At 44.4% G+C, this 24,648-nt stretch overlaps 1 protein-coding gene across 1 annotated transcript in view; it reads left to right on the top strand.

Annotated features, from left to right (window-relative positions):
• GLB1 (galactosidase beta 1) overlaps positions 1-12,998 on the top strand; it is a 100,593-nt gene extending 87,595 nt beyond the window's left edge. Inside the window, 1 exon segment of the mRNA XM_021071553.1 lies at positions 12,432-12,998. Coding sequence (XP_020927212.1) covers positions 12,432-12,692 — 261 coding nt within the window. The 3' untranslated portion in view covers positions 12,693-12,998.

The raw sequence follows: 24,648 nt of genomic DNA, 5'->3' as shown, positions 1-24,648 counted from the left end.
AGCATGATCCTAAGAGAGGTGGGTTTACTTCCCACTTTTTCTCCATTAGAATTTAGCTTTGAACACTAAGAATGAAAATAGAGTACGGACTAAAGTTTTTTGTTGTTGTTGTTGTTGTCTTTTTAGGACCTCACCCTTGTCTTTTTAGGGCATTTGGAAGTTCCCAAACTAGGGGTTGAATTGCAGCTGCAGCCTCAGCAATACCACATCCAAGCTGCATCTGCAATTTACATGGCACCTCACAGCAACACCAGATCCTTAACCCACTGAGCGAGGCTAGGGGTTGAACCCACGTCCTCTTGGGTAACAGTTGGGTTTGTTACTGCGAAGCCACAACGGACACTCCCTAAAATCAATTTTATTTTTTAAAGGCAAATATTCCCTCTTTTAAGATATTAAAAAAAATAATGCAATAAAAGAACTTATAACAAAGGGCTGACAAAAAGCCCTTCTAGTTTGAGACTCTTTTGGCATCTTGCTTTTGAAATTTCCAGCTCTCCAAACATTTGGTCTTTCTGGTGACCAGTCCTATCCTGAGGCCTTCACTAGAAAGATGACATGATTAGAGGGTTGGAACTTTCAACCCCATCCCCCAACCTCTAGAGTTGGGGTGAGGGGCTGCAGATGGAGTTCTCTAAAGACTATAGAACAAGATTCAGAGAGCTTCTGTGTTGGTGAACACATCCAGGTGCTGAAAGGTTATACCTGAATGGGAGGTGCATCTGGAGGGGCTGGTAGCTCAGTTGCCTACCCCTCATACCTTGTCCTATGAATCTTTCCCATCTGGCCATTCCCAAGGTGCATCTTTTATAGACAACCCATAAATATAAGTAAAATGTTTTTCTGAGTTCTGTTTGAACCTTAGGAGGGGGTCATGGGAACCCTTGATTTATAGCTGATTGTTCAGAAGAAGGGGTGGCCCCAGACCTGTGACTGGTATGCGAAGTGGGACAGTCTTATGGGACTAGGCCCTTTATCTTATGGGATCCAATGCCAGATCTAGGTGGATGGTCTCAGAATTGAACTGTTGGATATCCAGCTGGTTTCCAGAGAATTGCAATGTTGGTTGGTGCCAAAGAAAATATCCCAGAGTTCCTGTCATGGCTCAGTGGTTAACAAATCCAACTAGGAACCATGAAGTTTCAGGTTTGATCCCTGGCCTTGCTCAGTGGGTTAAGGATCCGGCGTTGCCGTGAGCTGTGGTGTAGGTTGCAGATGCAGCTCGGATCCCGCGTTGCTGTGGCTCTGGTGTAGGCCGGCTGCTTCAGCTCCGATTAGACCCCTAGCCTGGGAACGTCCATATGCCGAGGGAGCGGCCCTAGAAAAGGCAAAAAGACAAAAAAAAAGAAAGAAAGAAAAAAGAAATTATCCCAGAAAGAACCAGGAGGGGAGTGATAGGAAATGAAGTTGGAAAGGTGGTTTTATGGCCATATGTACCAAGGAGTTTGGATATTACTTTGAGAACTTTGAAGAACTACGGGTGGTTTGAAGCATCAAAGTGATGTGATCGGGTATGGCAACAGTTTACAGAACGTACCAGAAGGTGCGGAAGTGGTGATGGGGTTATGGAGCATGTGAACACTGCTCATGGGAAGACATCATAATTAAACACTATAATTTCAGAGAGTGGTAACTGTTGGAAAATAAATGTGATGATGTGCTATAACATGAGGTGCAGGGGTGATGCTGCTGCTCTTATATGGCATAATCATTATCCATTGCTACATAACAATTTTTACTCTAAAACAGCAGTAAATATTTAATATCCTCACAGCTTCTGTGGATCAGGAACTTGGGACTGACTAGGCTGGGTGGTTCTGGCTCAGGGTCTTATAAAATTACAGTCAACTTGTCAGCCAGGGCTGCATCATTTGAAGGCTTTACTGGGACTGCAGGGTCCACTGCCCAGGTAACTACTCACATGGCTGGAAGCTTGGTGCTCGCTGTGGGCAGGAAGTCTTAGTTTTTTCCCCACATGGGACTCTCCACAGGCTGCTTGAATGTCCTCAAACATACAGTGGCTGGCTTTCCCCAGAGTGAACAATCCAAACAAGAGAGAGGCAGGAAAAAAACTATATTAAAAAAAAAAAAAACAAAAACCCCACTTAGCCTTGGAAGTCACATGGCATCATTTTGGTCACATTCTGTTGTTATCAAGAGTTATCAAGTCTAGTTCCCGTTCTTGGGGTGGTAATTAGAGTCTGCCTTTTGAAGAGAGACGTATCAGAGAATTTACGGACATATTTTTAAAATTGCCACATATGTAATGGTCAGGAATGCCTCTAGGAGGAGGTAACCATTGAGGGGGAGGATGAGTCATCCATGTGACGAAGCAGAGGAGAAATGCTCCAGAAATAGGGAACTTTGTGTGTGAAGGCCCAGAGCAAGACAGATTCCATAATCAAGAGGGAGTGTGAGAGAGAGAGATCTGGGGTCAGGGTGGAGGGGGTGCCAGTCAGACAGATGTGATGTAGACCGTGGCTTCCCACTCCAGGAGTAGGTGCTAAGCAGAGAGTGAAAGGACTGATTTGCATTTTAAAAATAAGTGGGGAGTGGGTTGTAGTAGGTGAGACTGGAAGCAAGGGCTGATGGAGGCTGTTACCGCAGTCCTGTAGGACACCGTGGGCTTGGGTGGTGGTGGATAGAGAGAAGGGCAAGATGTATTTGGAAAAGAGGCAAGATTTACTGAAGGATTGGGTGTGGTATTTGAGAAAAAAAGTATTGAGGAGGCTTGGGGCCTGCACAGCTGGAAAGATGGTGCTGTCAGCCCTGAGTTCGAGGCTACGGAGGGCAGGTAGGGGACCAAAGGCCCCGTATTGGGCATGTTCAGTTTCAAATACTTCCTTCTCATCCAAGAGTAAATTCTGTCTGCTCTTGGCCATTAAAGGTGTGACTATAAATTCTGGACCACTGCAAAAAAGTCCAGGTGCATTCAGTACAATGTAATTTTGTCATCTGTTTCCAGGCCTGATGGCCATCCTCTAAAGAGCCTGTCAGTCTTGAATCTATACAGATCAGTCTGTACAAACCGAGACGTGGGTACACTGTAAGTCAGAGGTGTGCCTTCATTGCTTGTCATGAGAATGCAGTGGGGAGGTGCCTGTCCCAGCTTTGGGGCTGTTGGGAAAGGACCCAACCTGTAGAATGGACTCCGAGTGGAGGGTGATGGGTAGGAAATCTGCTCCCACACACCTCGGAAGCTGTCCCTGCTGATGCCACCAGCACCCACACGGTGACATGTTTCCCAGACATTTCTCAGGCCTCCTGTCATGTGACCTCTTGACAAGTAACATCTGACAGTGGTAACCACTTCCTCCCTTGAAACTCTCCTGACATCTATGACCAAACTTCTGGTTTTCCCTCCTTGTCTTTGTTCCTTCTCAGGCTTTTCTGTGTCCTCAGAACTTGATCCAGGGCCCTCTTCTTACACTTTCAGGGGACATTATCTTCACAGATGTGCTAGTAACACTCAAATTTCCAGCTCCAGCTTGCCATCTTTGAGGACCAGGAACACCACATCCATCCACCATGGGGGACTTGGCATTGGAGGCCTCATGAGCACCTCTCACCCAATACAAATAAGGCAGAACCCTTCCTCCTCATTCACCTGGAGAAGTGGTCCAGGGAGAAGGAAGGAAGCTAGACTAGACCCTAGTTCAGCAATGGGGGTGGGGGGGTGGAAAGGAGGCCCAGCTGTGGGAAATAATACCAGCAGTCTGGTCGTGGAAAGCTCACTGCACATCACCACTGTGCTGAGACCTCAATGGCATTCTCTCACTTAGTCACTTACAACAACCCTGAGTGAGGCACAGACATGACAGAGGTAGCCCTGACAAGATTTGGTGACTGATTAGTGAAAGAGGAACTGGCCAGGAGAGGTTTATTCTACTATTGTTAAATCAGGTTCATAGATATAATTTACTTTACTAAAAAGTAGCGTGCTGTTGTACCTCGAGGCCATAGAGATGTGTATCAGTTACCTTTTGCTGCATAACAAACCACCCCAGACTTAGTGGTTTCAAACAACAACCATTTATCTAGCTCCTGATCTAGAGTACTGGCAGACTGGGTGGTGGTTCTGCTGGTTGCAGCTGGGCAGGCCCTTCTCCTGGGAGTTGACTAGCTGTCTGCAGAGGCAACAGGGATTGGTCCATGTCTCTCTCATCATCCATCAAGCCACCCGGGGCTTGCTTATATAGGGACTGGCAGCGTGCAAACAAAGAATGCAGATGTGCCAGGCTTCTTAAAACCCAAGTCAGAATTCACATGTCACTTCTTCCATGTTCCTTGGATAAAACAAGTCACTAGATCAGCCTGATCCAAGGGATGGAGAAATAGATTCTACCTCCTAATAGGAGGAGCTGCAAAGAAGTGCGGCTGTTTCTGCAGTCAGCCACAAGGTCCTAGCACTGTTTGAACCTACTTTCATTCTGAATTTGATATGCTTTTTAAACTTTTTTGGCCTGATTTACGGTTATTCTTACCGTCGACAAAATCTACTATTCCCATCTCACTCACTGTTTCTAGTCACAAGTCCTATGGTTGTCTTAGAGAGAAAAAACAAATTCAGTCTTGCATCAGTTTAGTTGCATGCTACTAAAATTCATTCCGAATTAAATCTGATCTAATCTTAATCTTAACAACGTACAAAATTCTTTTCTCAAAGTTCCACTTTTTTTTTTCTTTTTTGGCTGCTTTATGGCATATGGAGTTCCTGGGCCAGGGATCAGATCTGAGCCGCAGTCACAGTCTGAGCCGAAGTCTCAACCTAAGCTGCAGCAACAGCAGATCTTTAATGCACTATGCTGGGCTAGAGATCAAACCTGCATCACAATGCTCCCAAGATGCCGCTGATCCCATTGCACCACAGTGGGAACTTCAAAGTTCCACTTAAAAAAAATTTTTTTTAGGCTTTTTTTAAAATTAATTAATTTTTTATCTGCACCCTCAGCATGAAGTCCCTGGACCAGGCATCAAACCCAAGCGATAGCAGTGATGACACCTGATCCTTAATCAGCTGCACCACAAGGGAACTCCATCAAAGTCTCCCTCCTCCTTTGTTTTTTTTAAACGAACTTTCTGTATCCATATTAATTTGTCCCCAATTTTTTCCCATCCAGAAACAACCAATTGTAGGAAAAAATTATCATTTTTTTCTCACAAAAATATCTCTATTCTTTATAATTCTCTTGCCGACAACACATATCCTACTTGCTTTACATACTGAATTGTTCCCTTATCATGTTTACATACTACAATTTTTAACCCTTAAAAACCTTAACAAAACCAAGAAGCAGGTAATTGAACTGTTATACCAGCATTTTCTGATTGGCAAACTTAAAAACATATTTCATAACCTCTAAAAACATACATCTTTCTCATAGCATAATTTCTCTTTAATGTGGTACGAGATGCATGTTTAACAAACCCAAACATAATTAGTGTTTTTTCTCATAAAAAGGCAAAAGTGGAGTTCCCCGTCATGGCTCAGAGGAAGCAAATCTGACTAGTATCCGTGAGGATGCAGCTTCAATCCCTGGCCTCGATTGGTGGGTTGAGACTCCAGCATTGCCATGAGCTTTCTCTTCTTTTTTTTTGGCCACACCTGAGGCATATAGAAGTTTCCAGGCCAGGGGTCAAATCCAAGCCACTGCAACCTATGCCACAGCTCTAGCCAAACTGGATCCTTAACCCACTGTACTGGTCTGGGAGTCAAACCTGTACATGAGCCACCACAGAGCCAATACCTTAACCCACTGTGCCACTTAGGAGTGAGAACTTCTAAGTGACATTCTTAAAACATAATTATTCTCAAAAAGTTTATCCAAAAGTTTTTATGATAATATCACATATAGACATGTATATATTTATTTAGGCAGAGCTCTCATAGCTTCATCTTAAAAGTTATTCATGAATCAAGTATTTCAGTACAGAACTTAATTAGTCTATTAATAACAGCTGGAATAAGTTAAGTTTACAAGCTTCAGTTTAAAATATCTTTCCTCCTTTTTCCCTCTTGGCTTAAAGTTCTACTAATTAACTCGAGGCTGACATCTCAGGCAAAGTGGACTGTGTCTGTATTTCAAGGATATGGTAAGAGTTAATTTCACACTTTCTCCTAAACATATTTTTGTTCTCTCAGGGTCAGAATTCTGAAAAAAGTATTTTAATCAAGCTAGCTTTCTCTAACTGGATATGCAAAAATAACCACTTTTAGAATTTCACAAGAGTTTCATCTTAACCACTTTTCTCCAGAGTCTGAAGAGTACTGTTGCCATACAGTATTTTTGTAAAAAATCATTTTTTTCGGAGTTTCCGTCATGGCTCAGCGGAAACACATCTGACTAGCATCCATGAGGATTCGGGTTCGATCCCCGGGTTCGATCCCTCGCCTCTCTCAGTGGGTTAAGGATCTGGCATTGCCGTGACCTGTGGTGTAGATCCCAGATGCTGCTCAGCTGTGGTGTAAGCCAGCGGCCACAGTTCTGATTCGACCCCGAGCCTGGGAACCTCCATATACCATGGGTACGGCCCTGAAAAGACAAAAGAAACAAAAAAGATTTTTTTTTGCTTTTTTTTTCTTTCTTTTTGTGTCTTTTTAGGGCCGCACTTGCGGCATATGGAGGTTCCCAGGCCAGGGGTCAAATCAGAGCTATAGCCACCGGCCTACACCACAGCCACAGCAATGTCAGATCTGAGCAGCGTCTGGGACTTACACCACAGGTCATGGCAACGCTGGATCCTTAACCCACTGAGCAGAGCCAGGGATCGAACCCACAACCTCATAGTTCCTAGTCGGGTTCATTTCTGCTGCGCCATGACGGGAACTCCAAAATCTTTTTTTTCTTTAGTCGTAATTGCATAACTAAAATCTTTCTAATGAATTGAACCTGAATTTCTCATTTTACAAAAGGCAACAGGAATACCAATCACGCAAATGGAGTATATGCTCACACACCAGAAGACAGACCTGTCGCAAATCCTCCAAGAGGGTGACAGATAATGGAGTCCCACACACACACTTCCCCAACATAAATGGTCTTCCATAGTAGACACACATCAGAACCAGTTAGCAAAAGACCCACATAGCACCTCGTGTTCATAAAGGGCCCTCGAGGGCAGACCCACATCAGTTGGCAGAATGCCCAGAGAGCAGCTTGTGCTCAAAAGAGAAGTTTGCTGGGTTGACACCAGTGTACTTACTAGGTCTGGGGCCTCCTCAGCTTGTCCAAATGCACCCTTCTGTTCCACCAAGAGAAAGCGGAAGTTAGCAGACAGTGCCAAGCAGGGGAGAAATAAGGAGGGTCTCCAAATCTAATGGTTTTGGCAGCTGCAAGGACTGTCCCCCAAAACCCTCCTGCCTTGAGCAGCAAAGGGGCTGGTTGTGGCCAGCCGGGTGCTGTCATGGCGAAGGCTCTACTCTGGAAAACCTCGACAGTGCAGCCTACGTGGGTGTGAAAAACTTAGGGAAAGTTGGTCCAGCTGTTCCTCACTCAAGCGAGAGTAAAGGAGTTCCTGTTATGTCTCAGCAATTACCGAACCAACTAGTATCCCTGCAGAAGTGGTTTGACCCCTGGTCTCGCTCAGCGAGTTAAGGATCCAGCTTTGCTGTGGGCTGTGGTGTAGGTGGCAGATAGGGCTATAATCCTGCGTTGCTATGGCTGTGGTGTAGGCCAGCGGCTGCAGCTCCAGCTGGACCTTAGCTTGGGAACCTCCATGTGCTGCAGGTGCCCTAAATAAACCAAAAAATAAAAATAAAAAAGCCAGCGAAGAGGCAAAGTTGGTGGAGAAGAAAGTTTGCTTTATTTCAGAGACTGGCAATGGGAAGCGGTTGGGGGGCTAAAGTTTTTCTTTTTTGTCTTTTGTCTTTTTAGGGCCGTACCTATGACATATGGAGGTTCCCAGGCTAGGGATCTAATTGGAGCTGTTGCTGCTGGCCTACACAGAAGCCACAGCAACTCCAGATCCAAGCCGAGTCTTCAATCTACAGCACAGCTCAGAGCAACGCCGGATCCTTAACCCACTGAGAGAGGCCAGGGATGGAATCCGCAACCTCATGGTTCCTAGTTGGATTTGTTTCTGCTGCGCCACAATGGAAACTCAGGGCTAAAGTTTTTCTATAGACCGAAGGCAGGTGCAGGACCTGGAAGGGGAAGGACTATAGGGTCCTGCTCCGTTTCACTGTGAACTTGGAAACTAGATGACCAGACTTCTTTGCACAAATATATATTCATTTAGTAACAAAACGTGTAAGAATTGTGTGTAAACAGGAGTAAGTTCTGAGGGAAGGAGGGTCTTCTGCGTATTTTAGTGCCTGGACTTTGTAACAGCCTGAAGGTGTGCTTTGCTCACCAATTCTTGGCTGTGTTCCGGGTGTGTGAGGCTGGGTAATGATGATTGTTAGGTGAGGGGCTCCATAAAAAGATTGGTGCATTGGTGGCACTCTGGGGGAGTTGAGAAGGGATTTATCTTTGGGGTTTGCTGAGAGAAGGAAGTGACTCATCTTTTGTGTTAATATTCTGTTTTTGCGGCTTCAGTTCTATCTGGGTCTGTCCTAAAATACAGAGAAACCATAAAGTTCTTTAAGTTTTTAACTCTAAGATCAAGGAGGAAGCAAAGGAGTATGATTTACATCATTTGCAGACCCTGTGGTTCTGAAGGAAGGGGAGAATTCATTTTCTCCCATGTACTTCATGGAGGTCTATGTAACATCTTAACTCTGAGATGGTCCCTCACTACTTTACCTTTTTCCCCCATTTTTTCCTCTTAAGTAATCATCACACACACTCATGAATTGTGTGTGGTGAGAGCCTTTTAACTTTGAGAAATGGACCTTTGTGTTTTCCATTTTAAGTCCTCTATCTAAATGTCATATTTCAGAGTATGACAGAGTCAGTGTTTGGTGTTGTTAAAGGAACGCCCAAGCAAATTTACAAAAGGCAACAGGAATACCAATCAAGCAAATGGAATATATGCTCACACACCAGAAGACAGAGCTGTCACAAAAATTTTTAAATGTGAAAATTTTAAAACTATAACTTAAACCAGGACTGAATGTTTTGCTTTACATTCTTATGAGAGGGTTGTATTTATCTAGAGAATTTAAAATAGACAGACACATGTCTGTCTGATTAATGCAGAAATAAAACTTCCAGAAACCTAGCATTCATTGGAACTACTGTCACCTTGGTGATAATAGCAAAGAGCAGGAAGCCTGCCAGGGGTCAAGTGTTGTCAGAGAAAGTCAGCCTTTGTCATGGAGATATTTCAGTTGGGACAACCCCAGGAAACCCCAGAAGCCACTGTTTTTCACTCTGTAGGTGCTTGGTCTCAGTGGAGCTCACCGGGGACATGCTCTGGAGGACTGGCCGTGAGGGCGGAGAGGAGGGGTGGGTGCTGGTCTGATGATGGAGTGATGGGCGTTCACTGCACCACAGCTGTGCCACCCAGCACGGCAGTCACTGGCCACATGTGGCTATTTATGTCTACACTTGAATTAGTTCAAGGTTACAATTCAGTCCCTCCCTTGTACCAGCCTCACTGCAGGTGTTCAGGAGTCACTGTCAGGTGCGCGTAGCTACCCTGTGGGGCGGCTCAGAGCCCTCCATCACTGTAGACAGTTCTGTTGGCCTGTGGTGCCTTGGAGCTATGTACCATGACCTGTTCTTTCCGAATCCTTCATCCTTTCTCCTCTAAGGGTAACCAAACTACCATGGACTTCATTGAATGTCCATTCTGTTAGGGATTGAGAGTAGAGGGAAATTTTGTCCTGAGAACATTCATGGCTTTGGAGAAGTAATTGAAACCAAAGATGATGTAACCCTAGGTTTGGAGAAATTTGGAGAGACAATGCCAGGCATGATGCCTACATGTTAGACTCATTTGTTTGAGAGACAGAGTCCCTAAGGGAGCTGGAGTCTCAAAATGGGCCACTGGTGATAATTTGGGAGAGAAAAGAAAAATTAGAACAGATCATGCAGTGCACAGAATAAAGGAAGTGATTAGGAGAAAAATGCTATCAATTTTGATGAGCAACTAGGTGTGGCATCTGGGGTTACATCTGTCAGTCACAGAGCAGTCTAGGAAACAGGGCCACCATGAGTGTTCACTAGTAGGAGTTGGACCTTCCATAAATGTGGGAGCAGCTGGAGAAGTGAGAGTTGGAAGAGAGGCCGGAGAATCAAAGGCGGAAACACTCATCAGCCCCCTACCCCCACAGCTGGTCCAGCTGGCACCTCAGGGAACTCCCAGAAGCAAGTGGTACCCTGGGAAGATCTTTGGGCTGTTGCCTTGTGCATCAGGGTAGCGTTTAAGATGATGAGCTGGACCTGGAGGAGCAGGGAACTGAGGGCCAGTTGAGCCCCCAGAGGCCTGATTGTGTTAGCCCCACATTTAACCAGGAAAACCCTTAGCAGTGGCCTGGCTCCCTAACACCTTCCAGTGTCAAGCATCCTGCTTCTAGGTTTACTGCTTGCAGCAACTCATCTTGCTCCAGGGAGTTGCATCCCCTAACCCTGGAGGGAGCCAGGGGGCCTTTTTTCCATGCTGGCTTCCAGGTCCCAGTAGCCAACACAGAAAATTCAGAAACTAGTTCCCACCTTCCAGGGATGCAGCATGAGGAATGTGAGGGGCCTGCAGGGCTGCCTCCTAGACACGTAGGGATGGAATCTCAGTCATGGGAAGGGACCGATCCTCAGCATGGCCATGGCTAGGACTCAGTGTGGCCCTGTGTCACCCAGGCCCCTCGTGTGCTGCTTATGGGCCCTCCCACAGTCCCCCTGGGAACTCTTCCCCCCTCAACCACAGAGTCAAGTTCTGCTGTTCTCTAATACTGCGGAAACAAGGTGCCACCAGATCTTCAACTGATAAAAACCTGGTGAAGCTGTCATGGTGTGTACCTTCAGTATGGATCGAGATAGCATATCCCGTGGTAAAAACAAGAGTAAAATAATTCTGAGAAGTGTGAAACTGTCATCCTTTTTCTAAATGACTTGTCCTAACAGACAGGTGGGTTTCTATCATCGGCCTCCTTTTCATGGGCCTGTGGACGCCGAGGTCTTTTCATTGTAGTGGCATGAGGGGGGCTGCCCCATGATGATCACCTGCACTGCCACGCCATGCTGCCCGCTGGCCATGCACTGCTTCCTCCTGTCCTTACGATCCTCAGGTGCCAGCATAAGTGGGGACCTGCCCAAGGTCACACAGCCAGTAAGTGGCAGGACTTAGGTTTGAAGTCAGGAAATTCAGAGGGAGCTGGCATCAAAGGGACACCTGGGGGCTAAAAAGTGCCCAAAGGGGAGAACTGAGGAGCTCAGGGCAAGACCCGGATTAGGGCTGCAGGTGGTGGCCAGGGCTGGGCCTCCTCCAGGGAGTCCCCCAGTACATTTGGGCCACTTTGGGGGCAATATCTATACTTCTTCATCCTGTCCTTCCTTCTCCCTTCTTCCTTCTTTCCTCCCATCTTCCTACATATTCTCACTCCCCCTCTTTGCTCTCTTTTTCTGTAACAGAATGTTCCATCTATTCCGCCAACTGCTAAGTCCCACCTGTGAATAAATCTTAGGCCGAGAGGCTGTATAGAAACACCCACACCTGATCCCTATTCTTTTTTGTCTGAATGGCTGCACCTGTGACATATATGGCAGTTCCCAGGCCAGGGATTGAGGCTAAGCCTCTGCAGGGACCTGAGCCACTGCAGTCAGGTTCTTATCCCACTGCACCACAGCAGGAACTCCCTGGTCCCTATTCTTGAGGACTTTCTTCTCTCAGTTTTCTTGTGGAATCAGCTTCTACTCACAGAAGTCAGCCTTGCAGCTTGTAAGATCACCTCTGCTTCTCAAAGCAAGTCTCTACCCTCATGCTGATGCTGGTGTGAAAACCATCAAAACACAGAAGGAACACAGATGCCCACCTGGGCAGCCCATCTCACCCTCCTCCACCCCCACATCCTTCTCAAAGGCTTATTTGGGAGGCTCTGGGACTCGTGTGTCCCAGGCTGCAAGCCCCATGCTTATCTCCTGAATGAAGGGAAGTCATGGACCCCTGTCTGGAGGAGTGGAGTGTGAAGGAGGGAAGCTCGTCTCCTTGAGGAGGCAGGGGGCAGCTGTGTACAGAGGCGTCAGGGAGAGGCCAGTGTGTGCAGACTTGCAGCCACCTAAGAGCCAGGAAAAATTCAGCAACTTGGTGAAACTGCCACAGTGTAGTCCAGGGCTGCCATGTGTGGCGCTAAAGCCAAAGGGACCAAACATGTATCTTCCCGAAGCAGGGCGGAACTGGGGCACGTTTTGTGGCTTCTCCCACTCAGCTCCTGCCTGACTTGGCCAGTCCTCTCAGCAAGATGCTGGAACCCACACTGGCCTGACCTGGCTCTCTTCGATCCTCAGGATGGTCAGCACAGCTTAGTTAATGGTTTTCTCTCTCTTTTTCTCCAGGGTCAGGTGTGGATAAATGGTTTTAACCTTGGCCGCTATTGGCCAGCTCGAGGTCCCCAGAAGACCTTATTTGTGCCGCAGCACATCCTGGTGACCTCGGCTCCAAACACCATCATCGTGCTGGAGCTGGAGCATGCACCCTGCGGGGACAAGGAGCCGTGCACTGTGGAGTTCGTGGACAAGCCGCTTATTGGCGCAACTGAGACCTGGAGCCATGTCCCTCAAGACCAAAACCGAGACTCAAAGCCAGGCCGCGTGTAATGACGATGACTGTGACCCTTCGGAACTGTAGCCTTGCACATACCTCGCATAACCCTCAGGATGCCAGCATTCACCGAGGAGTTCGATTGGAAAACAGATGAGTTGTTTTCTCACCCAAGGATTTCCTGCAGCCTTGTGGCACCTGAGGCACCCCTGTCCACTGCACAGATGTGGGGTAGGATGGTGGTAGCCCAGCAATGCACAGAAGCCTCCAAAGAATTGAAATGGAGGCTTTAAGGGTGTTTCTAATTTTCCCTTTGGAAGAATCATGTCTTTTTATTAAATAAAATTTGTATTCAAATGATATTACTGTTTTTAATGCTGAGCAGGTATTAAATGATAAGTTCTGATTTAAATCATAACTAGACTTGAGTAGGCTGAATAAGCCACTTCACTGTCTTGAGGTTGGTTCAAAGGAATGGAAAATAGTCTTGTTTTGATCTAGTGGACTACTGCTTTTCTGATCCTGGTTTGACTTCCTTTTGAATTTCTGTGATATCAACTAGGTGAGCCCATAAAACAACTCAAAATGATTATGCAAATGATGACCAGTTGGACAGCACAGATAGGATAGTCCGTCCATATGGTACAGTGCTGCAGAGCTGCTAAAATGGTGATGCAGATGTGTGTTTATTTACATGAAGACACATTAATGGTAAGTTGTGTGAAAAAAGCAGGTCACGGAGTTCCCTGGTGGCTCAGCAGGTTAAGGACCCAGAACTGTCACTGCTGTGATTTAGGTTGTTGCTGTGGAGTGGGTTCCATCCTGGGCCGAGAACTTCTGCATGCCGTGGGTGTGGGAAAAAAAAAAAGTAGGTCACCTTAAGTTCGATCCCACTTTGTGTGTTTAGACATAAGACCTGCACATATGCACAGGCTCAACCCAGGCCCTGGACACACAGCAGCAGACATGTGCATGGACATGCAGGGTCAGGGCATTGCACGAGATGCACATCCTGCCCAGGCCATCCTGCTCTCATGTGTTGAGCACCTGCCCTCCACCGTGCCTGGTTCTGAGCATACTGTATACTGAATCCACTTGTCCCTCATGAGAACTCAGAGGAACATAAATCATCTTCCCAGGGAAAGTCAGGGAAGATGGCTACAAGTGGTAGAGACAGGGTTTGAACCCCAGTCATCTGGCTCTGATGTCCAGACCCGCATTATATCCATTATATATCAATCCATGCTCCTGTCCCTACAATAAAGAACCGCAGTGACAAAAACAGAAATGTTAGCATGAGCATATTTGGGTGGTGAGTGTTTGAGAGGTTGTTTACCTTTTCTTTTTTGCCTACCTGTATTTTAAATCCTCCACAGAGAAGATGTACATGTTTCTAAGGAAGGACGAAAAGAAAGATTTCTGGTGATAATCTAGGACATCATTTCATGGAAGTGTGTTTTTCTCTTGTCTCGTAGACATCTGGGATTCAACAGAAGTTTTAAAACTGCTACAGGAGGTGTGTGTGGGTTGAGACAAACTGAGACCAAAACTGGCCTCAGGACTGTCTTCCATAGCATCTTCTGCTGGATGTTCCACATCTTCTGGATGTTGGATAGACCACAAGGTGGAGGGGCTGCTACCTGCACCCACAGCGTCATTGCATTACTCTTCCTCCCTCTATTAAGTTACTGAAAACTTAGAAAACAATACTCAAGAACTGTGCCCAGGGATACGTTTTGGGAAGATGTGTTCGTTGGTCCATTGCACATCCCCTTCCCAGAGACTCAGCGTCGTGGAGTCCCCAGAGGCTCAGGCAGTGGAGTGAAACCACCTTGTCAAACATTTCATTTCCATCCTCTCATCCAGTCTTCAGAACTACATCCCACCGTAGGCAGCAGTAAGCCCATTTCACAGATGAGAACATTTAAATTTTAGCAAGAGGTGGAGCTGGATTCCAGTCTGGTCTGACTCCATGAGTGTTTTGTCTTGTTCATGCGAGGGAATATTTTGGGGTTCTCCCCCTTGTGCGGGATGTCATGTTCTGGAAAAGAGAAACTTAATACATAAGTGGTTCCACTCTGGAATCTACCCAAACCCATCCTATTCTCTGTACCTCTCAGGGGCACTCATTTCATCTTCTACATCATTCTTTCCTTTCTTTCTTTCTCTCTCTCTCTCTCTCTCTCTCTTTTTTTTTTTTTTTTTTTTTTTTTTTTTGTCTTTTTGTCTTTTTGTCTTGTCTAGGGCCACTCCTGCAGCATATGGAGGTTCCCAGGCTAGGGGTCTAATCAGAGCTATAGCCACCAGCCTACACCAGAGCCACAGCAACACTAGATTTGAGCCACGTCTGCAACCTACACCACAGCTCACGGCAACGCCAGATCCTTAACCCACTGAGCAAGGCCAGGGATCAAACCTGCACCCTCATGGTTCCTAGTCAGATTTGTTAACCACTGAGCCGCAACGGGAACTCCTACAACGTCATTCTTAAAACATGATGCACCTTCCATCTTTCCTGACATCTTATCTCTGTGGAAGGGTGCTACCTCTTAGAAAAATAAAGGCAACACATTTATTGCCCACTATGTAAAGATTTCATATGAAATTTTTCTTAAGCCGATTTCATTTTTGGCTTCCCCACAGCATATAGAGTTCCTAGGCCGGGGATCAGATCTGAACCACAGTTATGACCCAAGCCGCAGCTACAGCAACACTGGATCCTTAACCACTGAGCTGGGCCGGGGATCAAACCTGCAACCCAGCTCTTCCAAGACACTGACAATCCCATTGCACCACAGTGGGAACCCGTAATTTTTTTTTTATTTTATGGCTACACCTGTAACATGTGGAGGTTCCTGGGTCAGGGATTGAATCCTAGGTGCAGTTCTGACCTATGCCACAGTTGTGGCAACACCAGATCCTTTAACCAGGCCAGGGAATGAACCTGTGCCTCCCCAGTGACCTGAACCACTGCAGTCAGATTCTTAACCCACTGTGGCACAACAGGAACTCCTCTTAAGCTGACTTTAATATGTCAAAGCTTTCTGAGCTAACCCAACCGTAACACTGATATTCCTGGAACATTACCATATTTTTAGCCATCCTTGTGAACAGCATGGCCTTTTCCTGCATGCCCTTGGCTTAGATGTACCCCAGACTTATACTTGTTTGGAACAGTTTCATTGAAGCATGATTTGCATCCCACATAATTCATTCATATTAAGGTACAGATCAATGGGTTTTAAACTTAAGTGTGAAGCCATCACTACAATCCAGTTTTAGAATACTTCTTTCACTCCAGAAAGTTCTCTCATGTGGGAAGTCTTCATTTCATCCCACACCAGGCAGCCACTAATCTGCTTTCCACCTCTGCAGCTTTGGCTTCTGTAAGAATTTTCATGGAACTGGGATCACAATATAAAGTCTTACGCACCTGACTTCTTTCACTGAACATAATGTATTTAGGTCCATCCATGTGGTAGCCTGATCAGGAATTTTTCCCTTCTTCCGGCTGAAGGGTTTTCCACCTGTGTATGTCCTGCAGTTTCTTCATCCGTTTGTCAGTTGGTGGGTGTTTGTACCTCTCTCAGTTTGGGGCTTTTATGAATAATGCTTATCTGAATGTCCATGCATAAATCCTCATGTAGTCAACCGTTCACACTTCCCTTGAGTAGACACCTAGGAGTGGAATTGTTTAGTCACACAATAAATGTACGTTTAAATTTTAAAGGGAGTTCCCTGGTGGCTCAGCTGGTTAAAGATCCAATGTTGTCACTGCTGTGGTTTGGGCCACTGCCGTGGTGCAGGTTCAAATCCTAGGCCCAGGAACTTCCACATGTTGTGTGGGCATGGAAGGGAAGGAAGGGAGGGAGGGAGGAAAGAACGAAGGAAGGAAGGGAGGAAGGAGCCAAACAATTTCATTTATTTATTTATTTATTATGGCCACACCCAAGGTATATGGAAGTTCCTGGGCTAAGGGTCGAATTGGAGCTGCAGCTGCTAGCCTATGCCACAGCCACAGCAACCCCACAACCACAGCCACTGTAATGTCCAATCACCATATCAACCTACACCACAGATTGCAGCAATGCTGCATCCTTAACCCACCGAGCGAGGTCAGGATTGAACCCACATCTTCATGGACACTATGTCAGGTTCTTAACCTGCTAAGCCACAATGGGAACTACAAAACTGCCAAACAATTTCAGGACATCTTTTTGAGGCTGGAAAGGAATGCAGAAGAGGCAGAGTCATCCTTGGCAGAGTGCTATCATCCTAGAGTCAGTGCCCTTTCCTCTCCCCTACATCTCTTTGCCCTGTTCTGTATTAGGCTATTCGGCATCTGTCTCTCTCTTCTTTTGTCTGTCAGTCTGTAGATCATTGTTTCTCAAAAATCCATGTTATTCAGAATGAAATTGTTTTGTGTTCATCTGAGTCTGGTTTTTTGTTTTTGTTTTTTGTTTTTTGTTTTCATTTTTTTCCCCAACAAGCAATAGGTCTTTTGTCAAATGACATACATAGGAAGTGATCTTGTGTGGTCTTTGTTTCTTTATGATTATAAAAAAAGGTCATTTCCTGACATCATTTTTTTCAGTCAGTGTGAGGGATTCTGTCTGGTCTGTGGTGGCCCCATAGCTTGTGGGCTGTGAGGAAAGTCTGGTCATTGTCCAGACACCTGTGGTGAAGTGGTTCTGGGTTAAGCCCAGCCCCTGCTCTTGGTATGACTAAATGTTTTCTGGGGTTGTCCCCTCCCCACCGCTAGCCTTTCGGTCCTGACGTGTTGTACCTAGACACCTAGCAGAAGACTGTTTTCTATAAATGTCCAGTGAAGAGTCTCGAGATTCCCCAGCATACCACAGCTCTGCTTCTACCCTAGGGACTTTCCATACCTGAGGCAGCATCCCAGGAGCCCCAACCAGCAGCACTGTCTCCCCAAGTGAAACAGGAGAGGCTAGGGGTCAAAATGCTGGGGATGCAACCACTGTGGAAAACAGCATGGAGATTCCTCAGAAAACTAAATATAGAACTACCATATGATCCAGCAATCCCACTCCTGGGCATATACCAGACAAAAGTGTAATTCAAAAAGATACATGCGAGTTCCCGTCATGGCTCAGTGGAAACAAATCTGACTAGAATCCATGAGGATGCAGGTTCAATCCTTGGCCTCTCGCAGTGGGTTAAGGATCTGTAACTGTGGTGTAGTCCAGCAGCTACAGCTCCATTTTGACCCCTAGACTGGAAACCTCCTTATGTTGTGGGTACAACACTAAAAAAAAAAAAAAAAAAAAAAAAAAAAAAAAAAAAAAAAAAAAGGCAATGCACCCTATGTTCCTAGCAATACTGTTCAAAATAGCCAAGACATGGAAACAATCTAAATGTCCACTGACAGATGAGTAGATTAAGATGTGGTACATATCACAATGGAATTCTACTCAGCCATAAAAAAGGATGAAATAATGCCCTTCACAGCAATGTGAATGCAAGTAAAAATTCTCATACTAAGTGAAGTCAGAAAGACAAATACCATATGATATCACTTATATGTGGAATCTAAAATATGGCACAACTATGTCTAGTCACTTATGATGGAGCATGATAATGGGAGAAAAAAGAATGTGTACATGTATGTGTAACTGGGTCACCATGCTGTACAGTAGAAAAAAAATGCATTGGGGAAATAACAAAAAAATTCTTTAAAAATTAAAAAATAAAAAATAAAATATGGCACAAATGAAAATATCCACAAAACAGAAACAGACTCATAGACATAGAGAACAAACCTATGGTTGCCAAGTGGGAGGTAAGAGGAAGAGGGATGAACTGGGAGTTTGGAGTTTGTAGATGCAAGCATCTAGAATGGATAGGCAATGAGGTCCTACGATAGCATAGGGAACTATATCCAATCTCCTGGGACAGACCATGATGGGAATAGTATTAAAAAGAATATATATATTGCATAACTGAGTCACCTTGTATACAGCAGAAACTGGCACATTATAAATCAACTCTGAATTAAAAAAAGAAACACAGGGGACATATATTCTCATAGAGCTTTCTATATCTGCCACTGCTTTACCCTCTCCTCATCCTTCTCTTCAACTTTGCCCACAATTTCTGTCTCATGTTGGCTGCTTTTATTAGAACTTTCATATATTTTGGAGTCTAAAAGGTATCTCTCTCCAAGTTTGATTGAAAGTGGAGTTTGCGGGGTTTTTAATTCTTTCTTTTTTTTAATTTTACAATTTTCCAGAGAAGACGAAAATGCAGACTTCTGCAGCTCTGTTCATACCAAAAGTCGTAATGAAGTCATTTTTGACCCAAAGACCACCCACTCATTTCTGGAACTAGGAGACAATTCAATCAATCTTTGAACTCTGTGACACAGTTTTATTAGAAACATAATGGGGATTTTGGAGAGAGGACTGGTGAACTTTGTATAGTGAAATAGAAACTTGAATTGCCAGTATTGAGCACTGAGTTAAGAGATAAGAAAATTCACTCATTCACTAAAAAATAATTCAACAACTGTTGTGTACTAGGCATTTTACCAAGCAATAAGGTGATTATTGCTGGTGGAGTTTGTCTAATTCATTATTAGAATATTGTTCCCCGGAACTAAGTTTCTTAGTGATAATAAAACCCACCTTATCTACTTTAAGAAGATGATGAAATGAATTTCAGTATACAAAAACAGTTGGTGGATTTCTGATATTCTGAAAGGAGAATTTGGAGCCATTTCAAGCTTTTAAGAACTAAAGCATTGGTTTTTTTAAATTTTTATTGAAATATAGTTGATTTATGACACTGGGCTAGTTTCACATGTATAAAAAGGGATTATATATATATCTTTTTTAGATTCTCTTTGATTATAGGTGATTACAGGATATTGAGTATAGTTCCCTGTGCTATGCTGGTTATCTATTTTATATAGTAGTCTGTATATTTTAATCCCAAACTCTTAATTTATCTCCCCCACACTTCTCCTTTGGTAACCATAAATTTGTTTTCTATGTCTATAAGTTTATTTCTGTTTCATAAATAAGTTCATTTGTATCATTTTTGTAGATTCCACATATAAGTAATATCATATATATCTTTATCTGGCTTACTTCACTTAGTATAATAATCTCTAGGTCCATCCATGTTGCTGCAAGTGGCATTTTTCATTCTTTTTTATGGCTAAGTAATATTCTTGTGTGTATGTGCATGTGCTTGTGTGCATGCACATATGTGTACATACATACCACATCTTTATCCATTCCTCTGTTGATGGACACAAGTTGTTTCCCATGTTTTGGCTGTTATAAACAGTGCTGATACGAACACTAGGAAGCATACATCTTTTCTAATTATAGTTTTCTCTGGATAGATGCCCAGGAGTGGGATCACTGGATCATATGGTAACTCTATTATTAGTTTTTTAAGGAAACTCTGTACTATTCTTCATAGAGGCTGCACCAATTTACATTCCCACCAACAGTGTAGAAGGGTTTCCTTTTCTCCATACCCTCTCCAGCATTTATTATTTGTTTACTTTTTGATGATGGCTATTCAGGAGTAAAATGTTGTGACTACAAAAATGGGTGGAGCTTATGTCTGTTACATTTGAGCCCAGGTCAATGACTGGGCTTGAGTCAGTGACTGGTAAGGAATATGGAAAAAATGCCTCAGAGCTTGAGGCAGGCAGATTATGCAAGCAAAGTTGAGACTGACTAATGGATGCATATATACTAAGAGTCAAAAGGAGGAATTCCCTGGTGCTTCAGTGGGTTCAGGATCTGGTGTTGTCACTGCTGTGGCTCAGGTCACTGCTGTGGTGTGGGTTAGATCCCTGGCCCAGGAATTTCCACATGGCACAGTCATGGCCAAAAAAAAAAAAAAAAAAGAGAGAGAGAGAGATAGTCAAAAGCAGTCCATGGCCATAGGGCAGTAAATGCACAGCTGTGATGCAGACACTGTGATTCCTCATTTTCCCATACCTGTGAAATTTCCCATACCTTTATTTATTTATTTATTTTTGTCTTTTTGCCATTTCTTGGGCCGCTCCTGCGGCATACGGAGGTTCCCAGTCTAGGTGTTGAATCGGAGCTGTAGCGCCAGCCTGCACCAGAGCCACAGCAACGTGGGATTCGAGCCGCGCCTGAGACCTACACCACAGCTCACAGCAACGCCGGATCCTTAACCCACTGAGCAAGGCCAGGGATCGAACCCGCAACCTCATGGTTCCTAGTCGGATTCGTTAACCACTGTGCCACGACGGGAACTCCCCGAACCTTTTCCATTTATATTAGGTGTTCATTTGCCCCGCTGTGATCCAGAAGCCCCTGTTTGAGACTTAAGTTCCTGGAACCAGATTCTAAGACTCTGAGATTAGCATACAGGAGATTTAATGAGGAGTCCTCTTGGGAACAGTTCTAAGGGCATGAAGGAAGCAGAACTAGGCAGTAGAAAAAGTTGAACCACAAGGTTGTTGCAGCAGAGGGCCCTGCTAATCTTTCGAGGAGCTCTGTAGTTGGAATGGCCCATCGGCTTTGTCCCAAATTAAGGTAAGGGGGCAAGTGTTTCTTTCCCCCCTCTTTATCCAGGTATTGGATGTGGGCTGTCCTCAGGGAGGGTTGTCTAGAAAGGAGACCAGCTGAGAGGTGGCAAACGTCAGTGCCCCTGGTAGCTGGAGGAGTGAGTGCCATAGATCTGTACCAGGTGTGTGGATGGCACTTCACAACACCCACTATGTCTCCTGCAGCCCCAGGGAGGGTGGCAACTGGCTCAGGAGCTCAAAACAGCTGTCTCCTGAGTCTATAACTTTTTTTTCATCTCTTCTTTTCCTACTTTGCTCCCCTCCACATGTTCACTTTATCTACAAAAACCTACTCCCACTCCCCACAGTGTGCTCTTGACACTACCTGCCTTTTCATGTGTGATTTCATCAACTTAGAATGTCCTTCCCTCTTTCATTCATCAAAATCATACTCCTCTAAAAAGGAACCCTCCTATACTGTTGGTGGGAATGTAAACTGGTGCAGTCAATACGGAGAAGAGTACGGAGGCTCCTTAAAATATTAAAAATAAAGTTACCATATGATCCAGCAATCCCACCCCTGGGCATCTCTCTGGAGCAAATTATAATTTGAAAAGATACAGTGTTGACAGCAACATTATGTACAACAGCCAAGACATGGAAGCAACCTAAATGCCCATCAACAGATGAATAGATAAGGAAGATGCAGTATATACATACAACTGGATATTACTCAGCTACTAAAAAAGAATGAAATAATGCCATTTGCAGCAACATGATTAGACCTAGAGATTATCATACTAAGTCAGAAAGACAAATACCATATGATATCATTTATATGTGGAATCTAAAATATTGCATATGTGGGAGTTCTCCTGTGGCATAGCAGGTTAAAGATCCAGCATTGTCTCTGCAGCGGCTTGGATGGCTGCTGTGGTGTAGATTCCATCCCTGGCCCAGGAAATTCTGTATGCCATGGGCCAGTCAAAAAGTAAATGAGTTGGAGTTCCCGTCGTGGCGCAGTGGTTAACGAATCCGACTAGGATCCATGAGGTTGCGGGTTCGGTCCCTGGCCTTGCTCAGTGGGTTAACGATCCAGCGTTGCCGTGAGCTGTGGTGTAGATTGCAGACGCGGCTCGGATCCCGCGTTGCTGTGGCTCTGGCGTAGGCCGGTGGCTACAGCTCCGATTCGACCCCTAGCCTGGGAACCTCCATATGCCGTGGGAGTGGCCCAAGAAATAGCTAAAAGACCAAAAAAAAATAAAATAAAATAAAATAAAAAAATAAGTCAATAAATAAAATATGAAGAGTTCCTGCTGTGACGATGTGGGTTAAGAATCCAATTGTGAAAAATAAAAAAAGAAAGAAAGAAAAAAAAGAATTTGATTGCAGGAGTTTACTACTGTGGCTCAAACGAACCCGACTAGTAACCCTGAGGATGCAGGTTCGATCCCTGGCCTTGCTCAGTGGATTAAGGATCTGGCATTGCCATGAGGTGTGGTGTAGCCACACAATGTTGATGTATGTGGCTATGGCGTAGGCTGGCAGCTACAGCTCTGATTCGACCCCTAGCCTGGGTACTTCCATAGGCCACAGGTATGGCCCTAAAAAAGACAGGAAAAAAAAAAAAAAAAAGAATCCAACTCCAGCAGCTTGGTTTGCTTCTGAGGCACTTGTTCAATCCGTGGCCCAGGACAATGGCTTAAAGGGTCCAGTGTTGCCACAGCTGTGGCATAGGTTGCAGCTGCAGCTTGGATTCAATTTCTGGCCTGGGAACATCCATATGCTGCAGGTGCAGTCATTAAAATTAATTAATTAATTAAGATATGATACAAGTGAACTTGCTAAAAAAACAGAAATAGACTCACAGACATATAAAACAAAGTTAAGGTTACAAAATTGGGGAGAGGGTGAGAGAAGGATAAATTAGGAGTTTGAGATTAGCAGATACAATCCATTATATGTAAAATAGATAACCAGCAGAATTAAAACCACTATATATAAAACAGATAACCAACAAGGACCTATGGTATAGCACAGGAACTACTCAATATTTTGTAATAATCTATAAAGGAAAAGAATCTGAAAAAGACTATATCACTTTGCTGTATATCTGAAACTAACATGACCATATATGTCAACCATGCTTCGATTTTAAAAATTCAGTTAAAAAATTTATGCTCCTCTTACAAGGCTGACTTGAAAAATTAATTGTATTATAAAATTTGATACTGAAGCCATTTCTTCTTAGTCTGGGATCCTAAAATATTTTGTTTGTGACTCTGTTACCATATCTTGCATTGCACTGTTCTGCTTGCATTACAGTAGTTCTTACGCTTGTGTTTATCCTTCTCAGAGTAAAAATTCCCTAACTGCAGAGCTCACTCCTTTATCTTTTTTTTTTTTTTTTTTTTTTTTTTTTGTCTTTTAGGGCTACAGTGGTGGCATTTGGAGGTTTCCAGATTAGGGGTCGAATTGGAGCTGTAGCTGCCGGCCTACGCCAGAGCCACAGCAATGAGGGATCTGAGCCGTGTCTGCAAACTACACCACAGCTCACAGCAACGCCAGATCCTTAACCCATTGAGCGAGTCCAGGGATAGAACCCGTGTCCTCATGGATGCTAGTCGGGTTCATTAACCACTGAGCCACGATGGGAACTCCTTTATCCTATTATTCTCTACATTACCTAGCAGCCTGCTTGGCACACATCCTCAACAAGTAGGAATTAACTGCATCAAATGCCTCAAATTGTAGTGAGAGTTTCTCAGGAAAAAAATCTCCCTAAAGGTCTGAAGACCTCTTCTTTCTTCTCATATGGAACAGGGACACCTAATTATTTAATTGAATTTGAGGGCCTACTATGGGACAGATATTGATAGGGCTATTATTATTCTTTCTATTGCTCTTCCAGTAAAATTCACATAATACAAAACTAATAATTTTAAAATGAACAATTCAGGAGTTCCCATCATGGTTCAGCAGAAACAAATCTGACTAGTATCCATGAGGACACAGGCTCATCCCTGGCCTCTCTCAGTGGGTTGAGGATCTGGTGTTACCGTGGGCTGTGCTGTAGGTCACAGATGCACCGCCGATCTGGTATTGCTGTGACTGTGGCGTAGGCCAGTAGCTACAGCTCTGATTTGACCCCTAGCCTGGAAACCTCCATCTGCTGCGGGTACAGCCCTAAAAATACAAAAAAAAAAAAAAAAAAAAAAAAAAAAAAAACAATTCAGTGGCATTTAGTACATCCCCAACACTCTGCTGCCATCATCTCTGTCTAGTTCCACGACATTTACATCACCCCAAAAGGAAACTTGTTTCTTTTGTTCTTAAAGAAATCACACCTAGTGTGTGTTCCCCAGAAGCTAGACATGTTAAAACAAGCAAGGGAGGGTCTAATGTCTGAAAACTTACACTTTTGGGTAAAAATCACACTGGCTTGCTTTCTATGTTACTATTAATGGAGAAGAAACTTGTTTTTAGTTGTC

This window comes from Sus scrofa, chromosome 13, assembly GCF_000003025.6.
Source record: "Sus scrofa isolate TJ Tabasco breed Duroc chromosome 13, Sscrofa11.1, whole genome shotgun sequence".
Taxonomy (NCBI): Eukaryota; Metazoa; Chordata; class Mammalia; order Artiodactyla; family Suidae; genus Sus; species Sus scrofa.
The sequence above is the reverse complement of the archived record's forward strand: the minus strand, read 5'-3'. Positions and strand labels throughout refer to the sequence as shown.